Raw genomic sequence first — 24,410 nt, forward strand, 5'->3', positions numbered from 1 at the left:
GATTATGGGAACTAGAATTCAAGGTGAGATTTGGGTGGGGACACAGTCAAACCATATCAACAAAGTAGATTGAAACACTGAGCAAATAACAAAAGATTGAAGGGAGATCCTGGACCCAATAGCATACTTTGTCCATCTTTATTCAACCTGCCTCTTTTTCTTAGTTTGTCATTACCTCTTTATTATGTGGAGAGGATAGAGATTTTTCTGCCCACCTCTCCCTCTTCCCTAACATTGTATCCATGTTTCTAGAAGCCAGCCTTTCTGGCTTTCTTTGATTTATATCTAGGTTCCATTTTTTTTTTTTTAAGTACATGTTTGTGGTTTTTAAAAATACATATATCAATATATATACACATGTATATACATCTTTTGCCCATTTTTATCTATAGGGCTCATGCTTTTGCATCAAAATGTAACTCTTCATAAAAATTTTATTAAACCTTTGTCCAATCCTGCGCACATTTTACAGAAAATATTGTTAATCTAATTCGAGAAATACTTATTAGTTATTAAATTGTGAAAGATTTTTGAAATTTTTGAAATGCATGTCACTGACATGCACCAAAATAAAAGTTCCCATTTTCCCTAGAGTTTCACTGCTAATACTATCAGACTAGCTGTCTTATTTTTAAGCATAAATTCCATGTTGGAAAGAGGAACTTTATATTCAAAAAATGTAATCAATCACTAAAAGTTTTCATATATTAAGTATATGGGCTGGGTGCGGTGACTCAAAGCTGTAATTCCAGCACTTTGGGAGGCCAAGGCTGGTGGATCACTTGAGCCCAGGAGTTCAAGACCAGCCTGGGCAACATGGTGAAATCCTATCTCTACAGAAAAATACAAATATATACATATATTTATATATATATATATATAGAGAGAGAGAGAGAGAGAGACAGAGACAGAGAGAGACAGACAGGGTCTTGCTCTGTCACCAAGGCTGGTGTATAGTGGTACGATCTCAGTTCACTGCAGTCTCAACCTCCCAGGCTCAAGCCATCCTCCCACCTCTCAACCTCCCAAGTACCTGGAGTGGATGAGACTACAGGTGTGTGCCACCACGCCCAGATAATTTTTGCATTTTTTGTATAGATGTGGTTTCACCATGTTGCCCAAGGTGGTCTCGAACTCCTGGGCTCAAGTGATCCACCAGCCTTGGCCTCCCAAAGTGCTAGAATTACAGCTGTGAGCCACCGCGCCAAGTCCATATGCTCAATATATGAAAACTTTTAGTGATTGATTACATTATTTGAATATAAAGCTTCTCTTTCTAACATGCAATTTATGCTTAAAAATAAGACAGCCGGTCTGATTCCTAAAAATTTGATCTTAATTTTCTCAACAAATGCCAAAAGTCATCTCAGTCAAAGTTAATGAAAGGTAAAATGAGTACTATACAAAGGACATCAGGTGTCCACAGATTGGGCTGCGAAGAATCAAATTATTATGTTTGAAAGTTTTGGTTACTTCTGTTGCTGCAGTTGGTAGGCTTTCCTTCTAAAATGCTGCCATGAATATAACATCAGGCCAGTTGACCCAGTTCTCTTCTCCTCCTTCTCCTTCTCCTCCTCCTCCCCCTCCCCCTTCCTCACCCCATCCCTCTTTCCCTCCTCCTTCCCCCCTCCCTTTCCCTCTCCTCCTCCTCCTTCTTCCAGCAAATATCAAATTTGGAGAGACAATCTGGTAGGTTTAGCTGGGTAAGGGATCTGTCTACCTCTAGCTTGGTCACCTGTGGTTGGAGGGTCAGGGTGTTGTAGTACTGACAGGACCACTGGAGCTTCACACCTCCATTTTAAAGGTCATTCCAGGAGAAGGGAGCAACCCTCCCAAAGGTGTTCATTACACTCTTAATGGTTGTGTGTCTTAATGTGACAAAAGCAGAAGAGCATCTCTATCTTTTCTTAGCTCTTGTGATCTCCATCCAGTTGGAGGAGAAAATGTCCTATCCCTTATTACCATGCTCTATGTCAGCTCCCATAAGAAAAGGAAACTGACATCTAAGCCAGTAGAGGGAGACATTCCACAAGAGATGGCGTCATCTCCTATTTCTTCCCCACCATATGCGTTCCCACTAAAGATGAGTAACCAATTGCAGGTGCCGCCACTGCACTGGTTTCAGGCTTGCCCCAAGAGCTCTGGTCTAGCCTGGCCTACAACTCTTCAGTGTTAATTTCCCTTTGGATAGTGGTTCTCAAACTGTTTTTCAAGGTAACACAAGGAAAATACGTACAGAGACTAACAACTTATGACAGTACTTCAAAACCTATGCCTATTTAGACAACGAGAATCAGTATTCCTTTTAGTCATTCATCAATTTGTATATTCATGAATTTGCTCAACCAGTATTTATTGAACACTGGCTATGTGCCAGGTGCATGATATAAACTGTATAGTCATTCAAACCAAGTTTCAAGTCTAAAAGCCCTTTTCCTTGGAAGTTCCTTTCCTCCTGAAGGAAGTTAAGTCCTTAAGTTACCAGTCCCAAAGCCTCACCTCCCCCAATCTTAGGCTCAACACTAATTATTGTAAGTTGTTTTCATTTTCTGTCTTTACTTTTAGACTTAAGTCTTCGCTAAGGTCTCCCGGGCCCCTAGCAAACTACCTGCTATGAAGTAGATGCTCTGTAAATAGTTGTTAAGCCCAAATTGCCTTGTGCTATGAAGATTGCGCTATGAAGCCTGACATGAGTTGTAAAAGTATCAACAAGTATATTGACAATTGGTATCGGCAAGTCTTTGCCCTTCGAGCCAGAGAGCTGCTGGGCAGGACAGATTATCTCTGTTTTCTCTGTCACTGATTTACTACTCTTAACTTATGTAACGACATCAGCTAATATGAAGAACACTGCACTAGTGACCTCAAAATAACTGAACAAATAGTACTCCCTTTCCCCTCCACCAATGGCATCAACATTCTAAAAAAATTTAAGCATCTTAGTAAGCAGTGTCTCTGCAAATATATTTCTTCCCTGAAAACATGATCATCTACTTTGTAATATTAGGCAATTTAGAGTGGTAGTGTAACTGTATATAACTCTACAGAAAAAAAGACGTATCTAACAAGAACTAGAATTAAAGAAACTCATTATCACTGCATTGCACATGCCTCACACAGACATGAATGCCTATACCCGTGTATGAGGGTAAAAAGATAAGTGAAAGTAAGGGCTATGAGTGAGTGTGTCAGCCTGATATATTATAGTTCCAAGATGACAGGCTGGCCAAATACTCCAAAAGAACAAACAAACGAAAAGCAGGTAGAGGTAAATTTTTATAATGTTTATATACTGTTGGGCAATATGATATAATGGGCACAGAGTATGGACTGTAGAGTCAGACAGACATGGGTCAAGTCCTCATACCAGTGCCTACTACCTGTACACTCTGGGGTAGTTTACTTAACCTCTCTGAATCTGTTTCATCATCTGTAGAACATAGTGGTTTCAAGAATTAAATACGGTAAATGACTACCCTAATTTGGCATCTGAGGCATGTACCAATGACGCCTAGTTCACTCATTCATCCTGTAATTATGTATTGAAAGCCTACTATGTCTGTCTTGCTCACCAATGCATTCCCAGCCCCTACCACACTACCTGTCACTGAGGAGACTCTCAAGAACTATTTGTAAGATGAATGTTAAGTCTGTGCTGTTATGGTGCATGCATGCTAGATTTCTTCCATCCTCCTTCTGACCATGGGAAGAATGCCAGTCAGAGTAGAACAAAGTAGGAAAGTAAAGGAACTACTCCACTTTAGTGTTGATCAAGAGTCTATAATATACTAGAAAAAACTTTACAAATTTACAGACTTCTGAAAGTTAAATGATGATTATACTGTTAGTTGATCAAACATCAGTCATTGAAAATGTACTAATATGTAACCTCAAAAGAAAAAAAAATGGTTATAGTTTTCTTAAAAGATAATTCTTTTTAAATCAGTGTGAATGTGTACATCACTAAAGTAAAATCCTGTCCAGATTATTAAAATAAACTTTGTTATCAGTTATATTTTCATGGGAAATATTCCTGCATATGTTTTAACTAATATCCACATACATATTTGCTTTTTCTGCCAGGTCATTTATCCCTTTAAGAAACATTAAAACTAAACACATAACTCTCAAAATATATTATTTACTCAATGCTAATAAAGGGAACACACATTTGGAAAGACTCAAGTGAATATTTTTTCTTAATTTAAGCTGAGTACTTTGTCTCTATTAAGCTAAGTTAAAAGAATTTGGGAGGACAACATATGCTACCAAGAGAAGAATTTGTTTCTAGGAATCTGAGTTAAAAGAATTTGGGAATGCACTATCTGCTACCTAGAGAAGAAAGAAGTGTAATGGGTCACACCATTCTCAAGACTCTGTTTCAAAGCATTGTTTCAGTACTTTGCTGATCCAAACCCTGATAACCTGCTATCTTTTTAATTAAATAAATTTTAGATTTAATGAGAATGTTTCACTTTCCATACAAAAAGCAGAAAAATGCTTTGAATCAATGCACTTACTGAGATTTGGATTACTGACTGGTGTTCCTATTGATTCTTGTGGGAGTTATTAATCCTGATTGCAACACACAAGTGAACAGACAAGAGAGATAAATGTTGTGGCTTATGGGAAATGAAGGAAAATGGGCCTCATTTAGCCTGTGAGCATACTAATTGAAATAGATGTATGAAGACTTCGCTGATGTTAAAATGACATTGTTTTTATAAATACTGGAATATAAACTATATAATAATAAAATAGAATGTTAAAGATGTATTTAATCATCATCATAATTTTGATTCAGAAATCTATAATTTATCAGTTATCTTAATAATGTTTAGAATTTGCTGAACATTTTACCTTATGTGAATTAAGGACAAAATATAAATGTTCAGAGCAAAAAAAAAAGTCTTTCTGATGTTTGTCCTTCATAGAATAGGATATGAGTTTGTTATTTTATTATTTTGATTAATGTCTAAAACAAAAGATAAACACATTATGATATAACATTACTCTTGATTTTAATGATCCCTTTTGAAATAGAATTATGTGATTGTCACTAAACATAAGCATTTATGGTATATCATTAATGAGTCACTATTTTAGTGGTTGCTTTGTGAGTAGGTCAAATTTACTAAGCTTAGATTTGTTTTCTCACATATTCTTTGTGAGCTTGTACAGTTTCCACATTAATTTACCAGAAATAAGATACACATCTCTCTTTTAGGAATGCCCTAACTTCCCATCATTTTGTCCAATTAAATGGATTGAAGATACTTAATGTTTCTAAGCTAGACCGACAGAGAATAATAGTTGTATGACAAGTAAATAAGTTTTGCTGGGAAGATGTTGCTTAAGTGATAAAATGGTTCAGCCAACAAGTGAACCAAAAATTAACTATTAACTAAGGAAAGGTAACCATTTCTAAAGTCACTCCTAGCAGAGTACCCAGATATATATAGGATTGAAGATCTCTCAGGTAAGTCTACATGAAAAGGATGGTTTCTTGGAGCTTCCACAAATTTAAAACCATGAAACATCTATTATTGCTACTATTGTGTGTTTTTCTAGTTAAGTCCCAAGGTGTCAACGGCAATGAGGAGGTGAATTTTTTAAAGCATTATTATATTATTAGTAGTAGTATTAATATAAGATGTAGCATAATCATATTATGTGAATAGTTATTTCAATGAAATTAGCATTGCTTGCAGTTATGAAATTGAATTGTTAACCTTTGATTTATTGTATTTAAAGAATGTTTCATAGTATTTCTTATATAAAAACAAAGTAATTTCTTGTTTTCTGGTTTATCACCTGTGTTTTCTTAAGATGAAGATGGTTTAGCTAATGTAAGTTGTGCTTTTCTCACTTGCTATCCTGAGTACTGTGATTTTCATTTACTTCTAGCGATACAGGATTACAATTAAGAGGACAAGATCTGAAAATGTCACAAACTATAAAACAATCAAAGAGCAGTATTTTAAAACAAAAAAATACTGGTGGTAGGTAGATTTTTCTTTGGTGAGGGAAGGTAGTATATTGTTACTGAGATTATTATTTATAAAAATTATAACTAAACTTAAAAGCAAAATACATCAAGTGTAATGATAGAAAATGAAATATTGCTTTTTTCAGATGAAAAAATTTAAATTAGAGGTAGTGTATATTGTTATTATTAATAGTTATGAAGCATGGTTCAGTCTAATTTATTTGTAGAATAGTTTGTCCTCAACTATTATTTTTGCTGAATTATTGCTGCTAATTTGCAGTTACTGAAAATACAGAAATGCGTTTAGGACAATGAATATTTAAGAAATTTAAATTTTATCATCAAATGTATCTTGGCCAAATTTCTTACATATAGCATAGTATTAAACTAGAAATAAGAATACACAGTAATATTTAAATGAAGTGATTCATTTTGGATCATTATTGAGTTTCAAGGGAACTTCAGTGTTCTAATTATCAGACTCGACGTGTAAGAACATATAGTTAATCTGCTTGTATGTGTAAAAACATGTGGTTAATCTGGTTAAGTCTGGTTAATCATATTAGGTAAGAAAAATATAAAGAATGTGTAAAACTAAATTTTTATAAAGTACTCTGCAAACCATTTTCATATTTCTGTTTACCAACTAATCCTCACAGAGATAGTTTAGTAGTTTAGGGGTTTTGATTACTCAACAAGTGGCCTTCATAATTTCTTTAAGTGTTTTTCTTTAAGTATATAATTTCTTTAAATATTTTTTAAAATTTCCTTTTCTCTAGTAAAGTCAGACCATGCATGCTACCTCTCTAGTGGCACTCTTAAATAAAAAGAAAATAATTTTCTCCTGTTATAAATTTATTTGTAATAAACAGATGAATCACATTTCTTAAAATCTGTTTTAGAGAGGGTAAGCTCTGACTAGGACCATGCCTTCAATGTGAAATATGTATATATCCTCCAAATCTTTACATATTAAGGATTTATACAGTCAACTGGTTAAACAGGAACATCTGGAGCCAGCCTGGCTGGGTTTTAATCCTAGCACCATCTTACTAAATGTTAAATAATATAACCTAATGAATAAATGACAATACAATTACAAATAGAGTTCATCTGATGACTTATAGACTCACAAAATTGCGAGAGAGCTCAGTTGTTGCTCAGTTGTTCCAAATCATGTCATTTGTTAATTTGTAATTAAGATCCAAAGGATGTAGCTACTGACAAAAAAATATGAGAATGTAGTTAATCCAAATCAAAACTTTCCTATTGCAATGCATATTTTCTGCCTCATTATCTTTTAATGTAATATTTTAAGTTAGCAAGTAATTTGAATTATAATGCACAAGGCTTGATAATTATTTTAAATACAAGAAAATCATGGTGTTTCATAAAGAAATCATGTAGGAAATTTCAAGATAATGGTTTAACCAATAATTTTGTTGATAGAAGATAAGACTCAAAGTGAACTTAGCAGTGGAGAGGCCACTTAACCTGTAGTACTTGTTATGTGTGAATTCAATAAAAATAATAACGAGCACTCATTATTGCCAAGTACTGTTCTGAGGGTACCATATACAATAAGTTATTTAATCCTTACAATAATCTTGTAAGGCCGATTCAAACTGTCATTACACTTATTTCGCAGATGAGAAAACTGGGGCATGGATAAAGCAACTTGCCTGAGGTCCCATAGCTAGTGAGAGGTAGGGTCAAGACTTACAAGCAGCCTAGCTCCAGAGTACCTTATGAGGGTCAAAGATTGTCTTATTACAAATAAATTCTAAGAAGAATCAACCTTTAATAAGTCTTTAATGTCTCTTAAATAGGTTTGTATATGAGTCTAATCATCAGTTCACAAAAATGAAAGTAGGGAAGTGATTAACAATAATCATAGGAATCTAACAATCCAAGTGGCTTGAGAATATTCATTCTTCTTGACAGTATAGATTCTTTACAATTTTGTGTGTTCCTTTGTATGTTTTAGGAATATGAAGTCATTACTATTCATAATCTGATACAGCTTTATCCTAAGGCCTCTCTTTAAAAACTACATTGCATCATAGTTTTTTGTGCAGTTGGTCTTTCTACTGTTACTAAACAGTAAGCAACCTACAGATTCACTATCACCAACCAGCCAGTTGATGAATCTTAAGCAAATCATCAAGCTTGTGATAACCTAAATTATAAAATGAGGGTGTTGAAATAGTTACATTCCAAATCTTCTGTAACACTCTGCATTTTATTTCTGCCTCGATCCTTGTAGGGCCTCTTCGGTGGCCGCGGTCATCGACCCCTTGACAGGAAGAGAGAAGAGGCTCCCAGCCTGAGGCCTGCCCCACTGCCCATCAGTGGGGGTGGCTATCGGGCTCGTCCAGCCAAAGCAGCTGCCAGTCAAAAGAAAGTAGAAAGAAAAGCCCCTGATGCTGGAGGCTGTCTTCACGCTGACCCAGACCTGGTGGGTGCACTGATGTTTCCTGCAGTGGTGGCTCTCTCACGCAGAGAAAGCCTGTAGTCATGGCAGTCTCCTAATGTTTCATTGACCTGCATTACCATCATTGTTATTTTGTCTGTTTATTTTAGAAATAAAATTCAAAACATAAACATATTGGGCCTTGGGTTAGGCTTTCTTTCTTGTTTTCTTTGGTCTGGGCCCAAAATTACAAATTAGGATATGTGGGTGCCACCTTTCCATTTGTATTTTTCCCACTACCTTTGTTCAGTTGGTAAAATTTTCATAGCCCAATTATATTTCTTCTGTGGTAAGGAATATTTTAAATCTCCACAAGAGTATGATGACGACTTTCAAATTTCTGGTCTTACAGAAAACCAAGTAGTAAGTTTTTATGTTGGCTAATCATACTGCTGAATTTTCCTGTGTGCTATTTTAACAAATGTCCACAACCCAAATCCTTCATCTAATGCCTGCTATTTTCTTTGTTTTTAGGGGGTGTTGTGTCCTACAGGATGTCAGTTGCAAGAAGCTTTGCTACAACAGGAAAGGCCAATCAGAAATAGTGTTGATGAGTTAAAGAACAGTGTGCAAATTGTTTCCCAGACCTCCTCTTCTACCTTTCAGTACATGTATTTGCTGAAAGACATGTGGCAAAAGAGGCAGAAGCAAGTAAAAGGTAGATATCCTTGTGCTTTCCATTTGATTTTCAGCTATAAAACTGGAACTGTTGACTGCCACGAGAATGCATGGCTGTGAGAAGATTAACATTTCTGGGTTAGTTAAATAGCATTCATACTGCTTTTGGGCACCTTCCCCTGCAACTTGCCAGATAAGCACTATTCAGCTCTTATTCCAAGTCTGGCATCAGCAAGTATGATTTTCTATGAGAAATTCCACTATGACTCCTTATTTTAAGTATACAAGAAACTTGTGACTCAGAAGATAATATTCACAGAGCGGGAAAAAAAAACGCTAGCTTTTAAAGTTTCAACATTTGAGGTTTTGAATGAGAGAGTTATCCATAATATATTAATTGTATTGTGGATAATGACAACTAACCTGTGAATCTTGAGGTCAGAATGTTGAGTGCTGGTGACTTGGTGGTTAGAAAATAGCTAGTGCATGAGCCTGGCACAGGCATCTCAGTGAGTAGCATACCCACAGTTGGAAATTTTTCAAAGAAATCAAAGAAATCTTGAGATCTTATAAATTTCAAGGTTCTGCTATACTTACATGAAATGGATAAATAAATCAAGCATATCCAATCTATAAGATTGAACTTCTCAGATGGAAGACCTCAATAGTGCTTTCTCCTTTTCCCTCACCAAAGAAATAAACAACCTATTTCATTTATTACTGGACACAATCTTTAGCTTTTACCTATGGTAAATTACTAGTATGGTAGTTAGGATATATGTTCATTTGTATATGTCATGGGCCAAATGATTTCCTATAAATATGACTATATATCATAACTGCTTGGTGGTAGCTCAGTGTTTATTAGTTTATTCTCAGAAAATCAAAATTGTATAGCCAAATACATTAGTTTTATGAGGCAAAAATGCTGACTATTTCTATATAATTTCATTTTTCCAGATAATGAAAATGTAGTAAATGAGTACTCCTCAGACCTGGAAAAGCACCAATTATATATAGATGAGACTGTGAATAGTAATATCCCAACTAATCTTCGTGTGCTTCGTTCAATCCTGGAAAACCTGAGAAGCAAAATACAAAAGTTAGAATCTGATGTCTCAGCTCAAATGGAATATTGTCGCACCCCATGCACTGTCAGTTGCAATATTCCTGTGGTGTCTGGCAAAGGTAACTGATTCATAAACATATTTCTAGAGAGTTCCAGAAGAACTCACACACCAAAAATAAGAGAACAACAACAATAAAAATGTTGAGTGGATTTTCCCAACAGATCATAATGACGCTACAGTACATCACAAAAATATCCTTAGCCGGTTGTGTTTTGGCCCAGCCTGGCGCATTTACTGGTTTTGATGAGCACAACGGGGCACAGGATAATAATGGTGGTAGTCCCAGGGGTGGCTGATGTGTGCATCTGCGTACTGGCTTGAACAGATGGCAGAACTGCAGATAGATATAGAAGTTTCTCAGTCTTGTGTGTTCTGGAAGCTTATGGATATTTCAGGACACAAAAGGTGGAGAAGAGCTTTTTACATCCTCTTAGCAGATAAACATCCTCAAAACTGGGCTGGATTTACGAAAGTAAAATGAAAATCTAATATTTGTTATATTATTCTCAAAGGTCTGTAATAAAACATTCCTTAGTAACTTATGTAATACTATCTTAAAGAATTGGTGACTAAAGACAAAGTAACTATGTAAAGACAAAGTAATTATGTCATAAGCCCCTGAACATAATGTTGTCTTATGTTTGCAGAATGTGAGGAAATTATCAGGAAAGGTGGTGAAACATCTGAAATGTATCTCATTCAACCCGACAGTTCTGTCAAACCATATAGAGTATACTGTGATATGAACACAGAAAATGGAGGTAAGTTTTCGACAGTTGTTGACCTGTTGATCTATAATTATTTGGATGACATAAAATGCCAGGAAATAAGGCCAGGTATGGTGGCTCATGCCTGTAATTCCAGCACTTTGGGAGGCCAAAGTAGGCTGATCGGTTGAGCCTAGGAGTTTGAAACTAGCCTCAGCAACATAATGAGACCATGAGTCTACAAAAAAAAAAAAAAAAAAAAAAAAAAATTCAGCTGGGTTGATAGTATGTGCCTGTAGTCCCAGCTATCCAGGAGACTGAGATAGGAGGATCACCTGAGCCCACAACCTGGAGGCTTAATCATGCTACTGCACTCTAGCCTGGGTAACAGAGGATAGTGAGATCCTGCTCAAAAAAAAAAAAAAAAATTAATTGAAAAGCCGGGAAACAAGACTTAGCTCTAATATCTGACAGAGCTGACAATGAGTAATTTGATTTGGAATTCAACCTGATATTTAAAAAGTTATAAAATATCTATAATTCACGATTTGGGGTAAGATAAAGCACTTGTAGTTTTCAAAGATTTTACAAGTTTTCCTCTCATATTTATTTCCTTATTGTATCTATTCTAGAGCACCAAATATATAATAAATGGAATGGACAGGGGATTCAGATATTCTTTTCAAAGTGACATTATTTGCTGTTGGTTAATATATGCTCTTTTTGTTTCTGTCAACCAAAGGATGGACAGTGATTCAGAACCGTCAAGATGGTAGCGTTGACTTTGGCAGGAAATGGAATCCATATAAACAGGGATTTGGAAATATTGCAACCAACACAGATGGGAAGAATTACTGTGGCCTACCAGGTAACAAACAAGCATGCAAAATAAAATCATTCTATTTGAAATGAGGTTTTTTTTTTCATTAAAAAACATACATTGTTGGAAGCCTGTTTTAGGCAGTTAAGAGGAGTTTCCTGACAAAAATGTGGAAGCTAAAGATAAGGGAAGAAAGGCAGTGTTTAGTTTCCCCAAATTTTATTTTTGGTGAGATTTTATTTTGTTTTTCTTTTAGGTGAGTATTGGCTTGGAAATGATAAAATTAGCCAGCTTACCAGGATGGGACCCACAGAACTTTTGATTGAAATGGAGGACTGGAAAGGAGATAAAGTAAAGGCTCACTATGGAGGATTCACTGTACAGAATGAGGCCAACAAATACCAGATCTCAGTGAACAAATATAGAGGAACAGCCGGCAATGCCCTCATGGATGGAGCATCTCAGCTGATGGGAGTAAACAGGACCATGACCATTCACAATGGCATGTTCTTCAGCACATATGACAGAGACAATGACGGCTGGTATGTGTGGCACTCTTTGCTCCTGCTTAAAAAATCCCACTAATATTACTACTCCGAATCATTAACAATGTTATAAATAGCTACCGTTTCCTAGGCACTTACTGTCAGCCACTGTACTAAGCTCTTTATGCATCACTCTAAAGCATTTCAACTATAACGTAGACATTATTATTCTTATTTTACAGATGAGGTTTAGAGAGATTACATGACTTGTCCAATGTCACACAACTACCCAGAGATAGAACTAGAATTTGAGCACAGTTACTTTCTGAGTAATGAGCATTTAGATAAATACCTACATCTCTATATTCTAATGTGTATGTGAAAACTTTCATTTTCATTTCCAGGGTTCTCGATACTAAGGGAAGTAAAAGCTATTATTCCAATATAAAGTAACCAATGCAGTCCCTAGATGGATTGGCCACAAAGGCCCAGTTCTCTCTCTTTCTTGCTATAGGGCACAGGAGGTCTTTGGTGTATTAGTGTGACTCTATGTGTAGCACCCAAAGGAAAGAGTACTGTGCACACGAGTGTAGCACTCTTTTATGGGTAATCTGCAAAAAGTAACTTGACCACTGAGTTCTGTTTCTAATAACCCCAAACACATTTTCTTTCAGGCTAACAGCAGATCCCAGGAAACAGTGTTCTAAAGAAGATGGTGGTGGATGGTGGTATAATAGGTGTCACGCAGCCAATCCAAATGGCAGATACTACTGGGGTGGACAATATACCTGGGACATGGCAAAGCATGGCACAGATGATGGTGTAGTATGGATGAATTGGAAGGGGTCATGGTACTCAATGAAGAAGATGAGTATGAAGATCAGGCCCTTCTTCCCACAGCAATAGTCCCCAATACGTACATTTTTGCTCTTCTACATGTGACAACATTTTTGTACATTATGTTATTGTAATTTACTTTAATACATTATATTCCTCTAAAACTCTCAAGCAGATGTGAGTGTGACTTTTTGAAAAAAGTATAGGATAAATTACATTAAAAATAGCACATTATTTTCTTTTGTATTCTTCATTTCTCTTGCTCACCAAGAGTATAGTTTTGAGAGTCAGTGTTCATAATTTCAATTCTAGTTGACTGTGAGAAGTTTCAAATAAGGAAGAGGGATTTTTTTTATCCTTGTTGTAGGAAAACCATGAGGGAAAGGAACAACTGATGTTTAAAAGTCCACTTTTAAAACTACATTTATTTATGTAGGATCTGTCAAAGAAAACTTCCAAAAAGATTAATTAATTAAACCAGACTCTGTTGCAATAAGTTAATGTTTCCTTGTTTTGTAATCCACACATTCAGTGAGTTAGGCTTTGCACTCGTAAGGAAGGAGAAGTGTTCACAACCTAAAACATAATAAACTGGTCTTGAATATTTGAAGATTTAAAATCTGACTCTAGGCCGGGCACGGTGGCTCATGACTATAATCTCAGCACTTTGAGAGGCAGAGGCAGGCAGATCACGAAGTCAGGAGTTCATGACCAGCCTGACCAATATGGTAAAATCCCGTCTCTACTAAAAATACAAAAATTAGCCGGGCATGGTGGCATGTGCCTGTAGTCCCAACTACTTGGGAGACTGAGGCAGGAGAATTGCTTGAACCTAGGAGGCGGAGGTTGCATTGGACAAGATCGCGACACTGCACTCCAGCCTGGGCTACAGAGTGAGACTCTGTCTCAAAAAAAAAAAAAAAAAAGAAGACTCTACTCTACCATGGAAAAGCCACCACTCTGCCACTTAAATAGACATCGGGATCAGAGATTCCAAGAGGATAATCTGGATCAAGTCTTCACCAAGTGTTGTTTAAGGGAAATAATGAAATAGGGAGCAGAATGTGCTTATTGCCCATAGAAATGAGGTCTATTCTTGTCCTCAGTTAGGCGGGTTTTTTTGTTTGTTTGTTTTTTTGTTTTTTTACATAGTTATACCAGAACTAAAAGTGGGTTTTCTGTTCTTTCTAATTCTCCCTATGAAATGGGCATATCATCTCAACACTTCATTCCAACTGCCCATGGGCAACCCTATGACCCTAGGTCCTTCACCCCTAGTGTATCATCATTGCCAGCCATTTTTATGGTACTTATTGTTCTTAAGCTTATCCTCTTAATCTTTGCATGTAAGCAAAACTCATTAATTTATATCTTGGAAATGGTACTCCTCTCTTTGATTGCTTATCAAATCCAACTTTAACTTTTGACCTGGTTTCTCTGCCACAAATTCTGTCCCACTGGAGCCTGACTCACCTACCGCTTTGCCATCACATTTAATAGAAAACTCTCATCAAGTTACTTTCCTGCTTAACATTGGCTCCTTGCTATCTATATCCAAATTTCTTAAATTCAAATTTTTCAGTTGGAGGTAAAAATGGTCCCAGTACCATTTCCTGTTCCCTTCACTATAACCTATATTTTTGTCACAATACGTTTTTCACCATTCCAGGACAGGTCAGGCCCTTTAAAAATTTCAACAGCTTATTGAGATATAATCGATATAAAAAAATCCTGCACATGTGTTGTGCTGGAGTCCTGTTGATTCCAACAGGGATGGCATCGTGTCCAAGAAGAGACCCGGAACCAGTGAATGGGCATAGGGTTTATTCAGGACTTAAATACAGATGTGGTCCAGTGGCAGTGGGCTGGACAGGACCACTACTATTTGTAAAGAGTATGCAGTTTATATAACATTTCTACTTAGCACTCTCCATCTAGCAACCTCCATTTAGCCCAAAATAAAAGACCTTGGTTCCTTGCACGTACTGCGTTCCAAGGGACAGGCAGGGAGTTCAAGTGTCCTTCACAGATAAGAAGTGAATCTCTCTGGGTTGGCCATTCCCAGATTCCTTAGTTTAGGACTCTGAACACATATTCTTCTTAGACCATACAGTCATTCTCAGAGTATTCTTGAGTTATTGCCATCAGGTGCATCTACCATACAAAGTGTTAAACATATACAAGTTTATGATTTTGGAAATACACACACGCCCACGATATCATCGGCACAGTCAAGATATTAAATATATCCATCACCTCCAAAAATTTCCTTATGTTCATTTATTTTAGTTTTTCATGGTAGGAATGTTTAATATGAAATATTATCAACAAATTTTTAAGTGTACAATACTGTATTATTAATTTTAGGCACTATGTTTTACAGCAGATCTGTAGAACATATTCATGTAGTATAAATGAAATTTTATCTCCATTTCCCCCTACCTCCCATCCCCTGGCAACTACCATTCTATTTTCTGCTTTGACTGTTTCAGATACCTCATGTAAGTGAAATCATACAGTATCCTTTCGCACTGTTGTTAGGGATGTAAAACGGTGCAGCCACTATGGGAAGAAATGTGGAGGCCCTTAAAAAATTAGAAAAAAATTATAATTACCATATGATCCAGCAATCTCACTTCTGGGTATATATCCAAAAGAATTGATACCAGAATCTGGAAGCAATATTTGTACATCTATGTTCATTGCAACATTATTCTCAATGTTCAGGTCCTTTTATATGATGCCCTCTTTGCAGCAATGTCTTCCTCTCAACACCATGTGACAAACTGCTACTTGTTTTTTTTTTTTTTTTTTTTTTTTGTTGTTTTTTATTATTATTGTACTTTAAGTTCTAGGGCACATGTGCATAACGTGCAGGTTTGTTACATATATATACTTGTGCCATGTTGGCATGCTGCACCCATCAACTCGTCAGCACCCATCAACTTGTCATTTACATCAGGTATAACTCCCAATGCCATCCTTCCCGTCTCCCCCTTCCCATGATAGGCCCCAGTGTATGATGTTCCCCTTCCCGAGTCCAGGTGATCTCATTGTTCAGTTCCCACCTATGAGTGAGAACATGCAGTGTTTGGTTTTCTTTTCTTGCGATAGTTTGCTGAGAATGATGGTTTCCAGTTGCATCCATGTCCTTACAAAGGACACAAACTCATCCTTTTTTATGGCTGCATAGTATTCCATGGTGTGTATGTGCCATATTTTCTTAATCCAGTCTGTCACTGATGGACATTTGGGTTGATTCAAAGTCTTTGCTATTTGTTTTTAAACCTCGCTTTAACTGTCACCGCCCAGAGAAGACTTTCTAAAACCCATGGGCAAATTTTGTTACTTTTTGACAATGAATGCCTGAGGCCTATCTGTTTGGTATAACGCTTTCCTTCACTAACACTGAGCTCTTATCCAGCTTTGATTCCAGAATCATCAGCCTGTCAGAATGGCTAATTTTCATCCAGCATTTGTGAATGCTAGATGGTTAAATCCATTGATGTTCAAAGTCTTGAATATCCTCCTTTTTAAATGTAGAACCCATTTTCCGATAAAGCCGCAAACAGAAACTTAATATGCAAAATTCTTGAATATGGAACTTTTGGGGCAATACTGAGAGTCACAAAAGTTCACAGAATGCAAGATGGGGGTTGGGAGGACTGCAGTCCTCAGACTTTTGCTCACTCCTTACGTGTTCACAGAGGATCAAAGGAATCCTTAGAACTTGAAGTAATGCCATAGAAGAAAAACCACTAAAGTAGGTAATCTGATGGTCAATTCTTAGTTAATGTACAGATAGAAAAAATGCAGAGACCACTCCCAGGTAATATGTAAGTCTATCTAGAAAGAAATGCACTTTCTTGGCTGGGTACAGTGGCTGCCATCTGCAAACCCAGCACTTTGCCAGGATGAGGTGGGAAGATTGCTTCAGGCCAGGAGTTAGAAGCCAGCCTGGCAACATAGTAAGACCCTGTGTCTACTATAAAACTTGTAAAAACAAACGAAAATACAATAACAAAAAAGAAATGCACTTTCTTAAGGCGTCATTTGGTAAGAAATGTTGTGTGTCTGATTTTGCCCATTCAGGCATCACGATTTTGAATATAATAAAAAAGGTAGCTTCCCCTAGTTAGAATATATAAAACAGTATTATATAACTCATGATTTTAAGATAATAGAAAGATAGCTGAAAGTTTTTAATCCCACACTCTGGCATGAGAACTATTTTTTATATATATATATATGTGTGTGTGTGTATGTGTGTGTGTATATATATGTAATTATACAATTAGGACTGAAAGTCTGCTACAAACTATAATGGATATATGCACTTGGGCCATAAGCCTCTAGTTCCTCTTTATTTATGAATCAAGAGAAACAGCTAACTCAGGGATTGTTTTTAAACTGACTACAGATTCCCACCATGGGGCAAAAAGATGGGTGATGTGACACATCACCAGCTGCAGTAGCTCAGCTCACATTTCTGTTTAAGCATTACACTCTTAATATCCTGTATGCTGATCATTTAAACCTGCTGACACCTATAATCCCAGCACTTTGGGAGGCCGAGGTGGGCGGATCATGAGGTCAGGAAATTGAGACCATCCTGGCAAACATGGTGAAACCGAAACCCTGTCTCTAGTAAAAATACAAAAATTATCTGGGTGTGGTGGTGTGCACCTGTAATCCCAGCTACTCGGGAGGCTGAGGCAGAAGAATCATTTGAACCCAGAAGGCGGAGGTTGCAGTAAGCTGAGATCACACCACTGCCCTCCAGCCTGTGTGACAGACTGAGACTCCATCTCAAAGGAAAAAAAAATGCAGATTTCTTGGTACTAACCTAGGTTTATTACATCAGATTCTCTACAGGGAAAGAGCCTGAGTCTCCATTTTAAAATAGATGTCCCTGAGAGTTACTGATCACTGGTTGGGTTTCAGAGTTACTGATAGAGGCCACATTTGTATTTACCCGAGACTCCCTTGATATTTCTTACCCAGTATCCTTTTCACTCAAATGGTGACCATGAGGCAATATTTTGAGCAAATAGTCATCCTCAAAGTTATCCTGAATAACTTCATAGGTGACCACTGTCTGTGATTAGGACTGGACTTGGGTTTAATATGTCTCCAAATGCTAGAATCACTATTTCCACTCTACTGCTGTTAGTCTCTGGTGATTCTCTAGCTTGGACTTCAAATTCTCTTGAAGTATAGAAAAGAATTACAGATGCTACCTCTCATATGTACGTAGAGCTGACACTTCAGTTTTGGAATTCCATCCTCCCCCTCACTGTTGCATGTGATCTGATGCTCTTGCTTGAACTTCTTGTGGTGTGCAGTTCTGCACCAAATAGCAATGAATTGGTACATAGTAATGCATACGCATGGAAAGTGGAATCAGGCTGGGTTTTTGTTTGTTTGTTTGTTTGTTTGTTTGTTTCCTTTCGAGACAGAGTTTTGTTCTAGCTGCCCAGGCTGGAGTACAATGACGTTCGCCATCTCAGCTCATGGCAACTTCTGCCTCCCAGGTTCAAGCAATTTTCCTGCCTCAGCCTCCCGAGTAGCTGGGATTACAGGGACCCACCACCACGACTGGATAATTTTGTATTTTTAGTAGAGACGGAGTTTCTCCATGTTCGTCAGGCTGGTCCCAAACTCCCGACCTCAGGTGATCCACCTGCCTAGGCCTCCCAAAGTGCTGGGATTACAGGCATGAGCCACTGTCCTTGGCCAACTGACATTTATTTTAACAACATTAATTGTGGAATTAAATAATGAAAGTAGCCCGTATTCTTTGTAGACATTTTGGGAAATATAAAAATGATTAGACCCATTTATAATTTCAACACAAGCAGTGGAACAGCTAATACCTTCATTTATGTTTTTCGTCTTGCCCTGTACATGTTTTAGTACCTGAATTTTTCATGCTGAGTCACAAAAAGTTTTCCATATTATTTAACATTATTCTATGGTATCATTTTCTGTAATTCACTTTTTAAAGGCCATATAATATTCTATTATGGGAATTTATTTAAACAGTCTCCTCTCATTTCACATTTACGTTTTTTCCAACCTTTTTCTATTAAAGAGAGTACTGACATTAACATCCTTCTCCATAAACCTTTTGTGACTATATATCATATAACACATTGTATATGTTATTTATAATATAAATTTATTTTCTATTTTAAAATATTTGTTTTATAATACTGTTTATACATTATACATGTATATTTATAATATAATATTTATTTATTTATTTCTAGGATAAATTACTTCAAGCAGAATATCTGGAGGAAATAAAGGTTTTGGGCTCAGCACAGTAGCTCATGCCTGTAATCCTAGCATTTCGGAAGGCTGAGGTGGGAGGATTGCTTGGCCCAGGCTGCAGTGAGCCCTGATTGTGCTACTGTTACTGCACTACAGCCTGGATGACAGAGTGAGAACCTGCCTCAAAAAAAAGAATGGTTTTGGCATTTTAAACTTAAAATATATATATATGTATGTGTGTGTATATATATGTGTGTGTGTATATATATATATATAAATATAGCCAAGTAACTCTCCAGAAAGATTGTATCGATTTACCTCTGATGCACAGAATTACATACTTAATTTTTATTTTTCTTCTCCATCACTAATATTATGATTAAAATGTTAGTAATTACTTTAATTTTCATATCTTGAATTAGTAGTACAAGCAAGAGATTTAAAAATATTTAATGACCATTTTACTATCTTTTTTGAATTGCCTATCCATGTCCTTTGCTCAAGTTTCTTTTTTTTTCTTTTTTGTTTTTTCTTTTCTTCTCGTTTTTTTGAGACAGGATCTCGCTCTATCACCCAGGCTGATGTACAGTGGCATGATCTTGGCTCACTGCAACTTCTGCTTCCTGGGCTCAGGTGATTCTCCCACCTCAGCCTCCCAAATAGGTGGGACCACAGGCATGCACCACTATACCTAACTAATTTTTTTGTATTTTTTGTAGAGACAGGGTTTCACCATGTTGCGCAAGCTGGTCTCAGACTCCTGGACTAAAGCGATCCGCCCTCCCTGACCTCCCAAAGTGCTGGGATTACAAGCATGAGCCCCCGCACCTGGCCCTTTCCTCAATTTTCCATTAGCAAAATCATCTTTTATATGAATTACTCATTATATAATACGTAGGATAGCAATCAGAAACATGGTATTTTCCTCTATTTATACAAATATTTTAATTTGTAAGTGATTACACTGGGAGTCACATTCTTATGCAAATAATGAAATAATGTTAACTGGTACTGATGTTCACCATCAGACCCTTTCTTTTCTTCTCCCAACCAAGATGTGATCAACAGGCGATACATCTTTTTGTTTGTTTTTTGATTCGATTATATTTATTTCTGCCCCAAACTTTTTATTTCGAACAGTTTATACGCCACAGAGAAATTGCAAGAATCTTAATAAACACCTCTCTGTCCTTCTCCTAGTTTCACCCATTGTTTGTCAAAAGGAGATACTTAAGTGCAGTATTGCAACAGCTTATGTAGACATGCAACCTTGAGGTCATAGACCTATGAGGGATTGAGACAAAGGTGAATTTAGCAAATATTTTCCAGAGTACTCTGCCGTAATAACCACGTACCCATCTCCAGCAATGACCTGGTGAACAGGGAGACTACTGCTTAGTAACAGAGCAATTCTCAGCTCAAACCTGGCAGGTTCTAAGTTTTCTTGCCTCTGTGGTTTTGAATGGTTGCTCTTACTATGTGAAAATGGAAGACATCATGTCCTGTTCATGTTTAAGAATTAATTGAGATTTCCCCAGGGGCAAATTCTTCATGGTACTGCTTTCTTCAGTGATATTTAATGCCCTCCCAGCCCTCATCCCCAATTAATTAAGTATTTTCCTCTATAAATGAGATTTATAAAGTACTTGGAATTCCATTAAAAAGAGGTGATCTGTAAATTAGATGAATGCATAAACAAATACATCAACTATAAGATATCTCAGAAATGATTTCTGTGTAAATTTTGTTATCCACAAGCAACTTGTGTTATTTTCATGGCTACTGAAATTTAAATGTGGCTGCTTCACAAGCTGTTTCAGCAAGTAATAAACATTGTATTACTTTATTTGAATATAACAAAGCTTTAATTTATGATTGCATGTGCTACATTGACACCTTGGCATTTCCTTTCAGGCTTTTCAAGACGTGAAAAAGATTAGTGAACTTGGCTGGATGGGTCTTTCTGTTCTGATTCACCAGCTGCACCCCTAGAATCAGCTAACTAACTTGGAAATATATTTTGTTTTGGTGGGAAACCTATGACAAAATATAATTCGATCAGTGATACCACTGGGCCAATAATGAAAAGCAGATGCTATATACAATAGTGTCATGTTTATTTATGAAGTGTAGTATCATTATCCCAGAATGAATAATGAATGAGGCATGGAACTTAGGTGGTTAAAACCTATAAGAACAATACTGTGGGCTTCATCCCCAGGTGTCCTCCTTATCATCACATTATTTCACCTGCTTAAACTACTATTTACTCACCTGAAAAATCAGTTCATAAAATGTTCTCACCTTCATTAAAAGAGCACTAGTAATAATTATCCATTAAAAGTATCCACATATTTGGGGGGAAACTTGAAATTCTTTATTCTAAAGAGTTTCCAGGAACTAAAAGTAAATACATAAACACAAGACTTGGATTAAAATGTCAATAATATCTTTTAATAAGAACCCAAATCTTAACTTCATTATATTATGCATTCTGTAGAAGGTTGAAACAGATGATAAGTTCCTTTTTTATTTGTTTTGTTTAGCTTTGTTTGAAATACAGTTTCCCACTGTTGCCCAGGCTTGAGGGCAGTGGCACAATCATGGCCCACTGCAACCTCAAGCTTGATCTCCTTGGCTCTAGTGATCCTCTCACCTCAGCTTCCTGAGTAGCTGGGATCATAAGTATGCGACACCACATGCAGCTTATTTATTTATTTATTTTGTAGAGATAGGGTCTCACTATGTTGCCCAGGCTGGTCTTGCACTCCTGGACTCAAGTTATCCTTCTTCCACAGCCTTCCAAATTGCTGGGATTAGAGGCATGAGCCACTGCAGCTGGTCCTAAAAGTTCCTTTTTAACATTTAGATTTCTTAGGTCACAAAAATTTATTGAGTCATTATTACGTGTCAGGCCTTGTGTTAAGTACCAGATATTTTTTAGGTGTAAGTTTCTACAGCTAAGAAAAGAAGAATTATGATATTTTTCTCATATACTATGGTATACTAAAGGAGAACATCAAAGACAGCTTCAGGCTAAAGGATGGAGATAGATTTACCTGGAGGCAAAATTAAAATCTAGCCAGATGTTTTTTCTATTCCTGACTCAGGATTAAAAACCCCAATTCAACGTTTTTCTCTCTAGCAGAAATATTTAAAACCATGTCCTTTCCTGGCAAAATTTTCACATTTATATCTGTTTTGTTCATTAATCCATTCATTCAACTAAGGACTATTTTGAAATAGATAACCTAAATAGAACTTGCATGTTAATGGAGGGAGGCCATATTATTTAAGTAAGGGAGTAAAAGTTAAGGAAAGAGGAAATAATAATATTTTTAAGTAAATGTAAAATAATTAAGTTTTAAAATGTATCTATTATTTATAAAAACTATTCTAAATAAGATGAAGAATAAATCTTGAAAATAAAGGGATAACTCATAACTATAATGGCAGTGCTTTGGGAGTCCCAGGCAAGAGGTCAGGAGTTTGAGCCACCAGTGAGCTATGATTGCACTACTGCACTCTTCCAGCCTAGGTAACAGAGTGAGACTCTGTCTCTTAAAAAAAGATACATAAAAAGGAAAAGATACGGGATATTTAAATAATACCATCAGCAGGCTTGGTAATATGTAATATAATAACATATGGATGTGATAATATACATTCTTTTCACCAATGAAACATTTGCAAAAATTAATGCAAACTTGTCCACAAAGAAAACCTTAAAAATTCTATACTTTGGGAGACTGAGACAGGAGGATTGCTTAAGGCCAGGAGTTTAAGACCAGCCTGGACAACATAGCAAGACTCTGTCTCTACAAAAAGGGAAAAAATTAACTGGACATGGTGGTGTGTGACTGTAGTCCCAGCTCCTTAGGAGGCTGAGATGGAAGAATTGCTTGAGCCCAGGAGGTAGAGGCTGCAATGAGCCATGATTGTACCACTGCAATAAAATTAATTAATTAATTAATTAATTAAGGAAATCTAAAATGCTTAGAATGAAACAGTTGGTTAAATTAACAATATTTATTAAATACTTGAAAACTAATGATTGAAAGATGACTCACTCTAACCCCCTAAAAAATAACAAATTGGGTTTTAAAATGAGAAAATTGGAAATTAAGAACAACTTCTCTAAGTAGTCCCAGAGCAACAACAAAAGAAAGTAAAAATTAAAAGTACAATTTTACAGACTAAAAAAAAAAAAAGGAGAGAGTTTATATATTGATCCCAACAAAATCTTATAGAAAAAAATTGACATTTTAGTTCTATGGGCAAAGAATGCTTTCTTTAATAAAGGATCCCAGTATAATTGGCTATCCATCCACAAAAAAAACAAAAGTAGACTTTCTTCATGACATATTAAAATAAATTATAGGTTAAATATATATGTGCAAAAGAAAAAACAGAAAAAAGAAAGAACATTTTAAAATTAAGGAAGTATTTGAAAGACTATATAATCTTAGGATGGGGAGACATTTTATGTAGAACAGGATACACTATATAAATGAGCTCTATCCCAAAGGAATTCATAACCTAGTACCACAAATAATATAAATACATTAGAGTTAGGGATGGAATATGCTATTTTTGAGATAAGAACAAGCTATGAGGGCCTAGAGGACAATTCAATTCATTCTATGGTACACTGGGGAAGGGTTCACAGAAGCAGCATTATTTGAGCTGTTTTTAAAGGGGTGAATGGGTGTCTTCTAGGTAGTTTATGAAAAGGCAGAAAATCATTTAATGACCTAGTATTTCAGTGCCAGTGAGAAATTCAGTGTAATTAATGTATAGAATGATTGATTGCAGAGGTTGAAGATGGACCAGTTTGTGAAAGAGTTTATATTCTAAGCCAAGAAGTTTTAACTTAATCTTAATGTCTGCCTCCTGCTTAAGGCCACTGATAGTAGTTGAAGCTATGGTGATTGTCAGATCAATCAAGGAGAAAGGGTACTCACTGTAGAGTGAGAACATGTTTGGCCAAGAGTGGTAATTGCAGACTTCCATATCTATTCTCCCTCTTTTCCTTATTAGCAGAATCCTGATTTTAGTTAGGATAGACTTGTACT

At 36.3% G+C, this 24,410-nt stretch overlaps 1 protein-coding gene across 1 annotated transcript; it reads left to right on the plus strand.

The window, feature by feature from the left end:
• Positions 1–5,489: 5,489 nt before the first annotated feature.
• Positions 5,490–13,486, plus strand: FGB (fibrinogen beta chain). Its single transcript, XM_008000054.3, has 8 exons — positions 5,490–5,603; positions 8,256–8,447; positions 8,937–9,120; positions 10,041–10,268; positions 10,858–10,971; positions 11,660–11,785; positions 11,994–12,279; positions 12,897–13,486. Exons 1-8 carry the CDS (start codon positions 5,490–5,492, stop codon positions 13,126–13,128), a joined length of 1,476 nt encoding a protein of 491 aa, XP_007998245.1. The 3' UTR covers positions 13,129–13,486.
• Positions 13,487–24,410: the final 10,924 nt, after the last annotated feature.

This window comes from Chlorocebus sabaeus, chromosome 7 (assembly GCF_047675955.1).
Source record: "Chlorocebus sabaeus isolate Y175 chromosome 7, mChlSab1.0.hap1, whole genome shotgun sequence".
In the NCBI taxonomy this organism is placed as follows: Eukaryota; Metazoa; Chordata; class Mammalia; order Primates; family Cercopithecidae; genus Chlorocebus; species Chlorocebus sabaeus.

Coding starts and splice junctions, on each gene's coding strand:
- FGB (XM_008000054.3), top strand. CDS start 5,490: ATGAAAAGGATGGTTTCTTGGAGCTTCCACAAATTTAAAACCATGAAA. Junction 5,604..8,255: donor GTGTCAACGGCAATGAGGAG/GTGAATTTTTTA, acceptor CGATCCTTGTAG/GGCCTCTTCGGTGGCCGCGG. Junction 8,448..8,936: donor TTCACGCTGACCCAGACCTG/GTGGGTGCACTG, acceptor CTTTGTTTTTAG/GGGGTGTTGTGTCCTACAGG.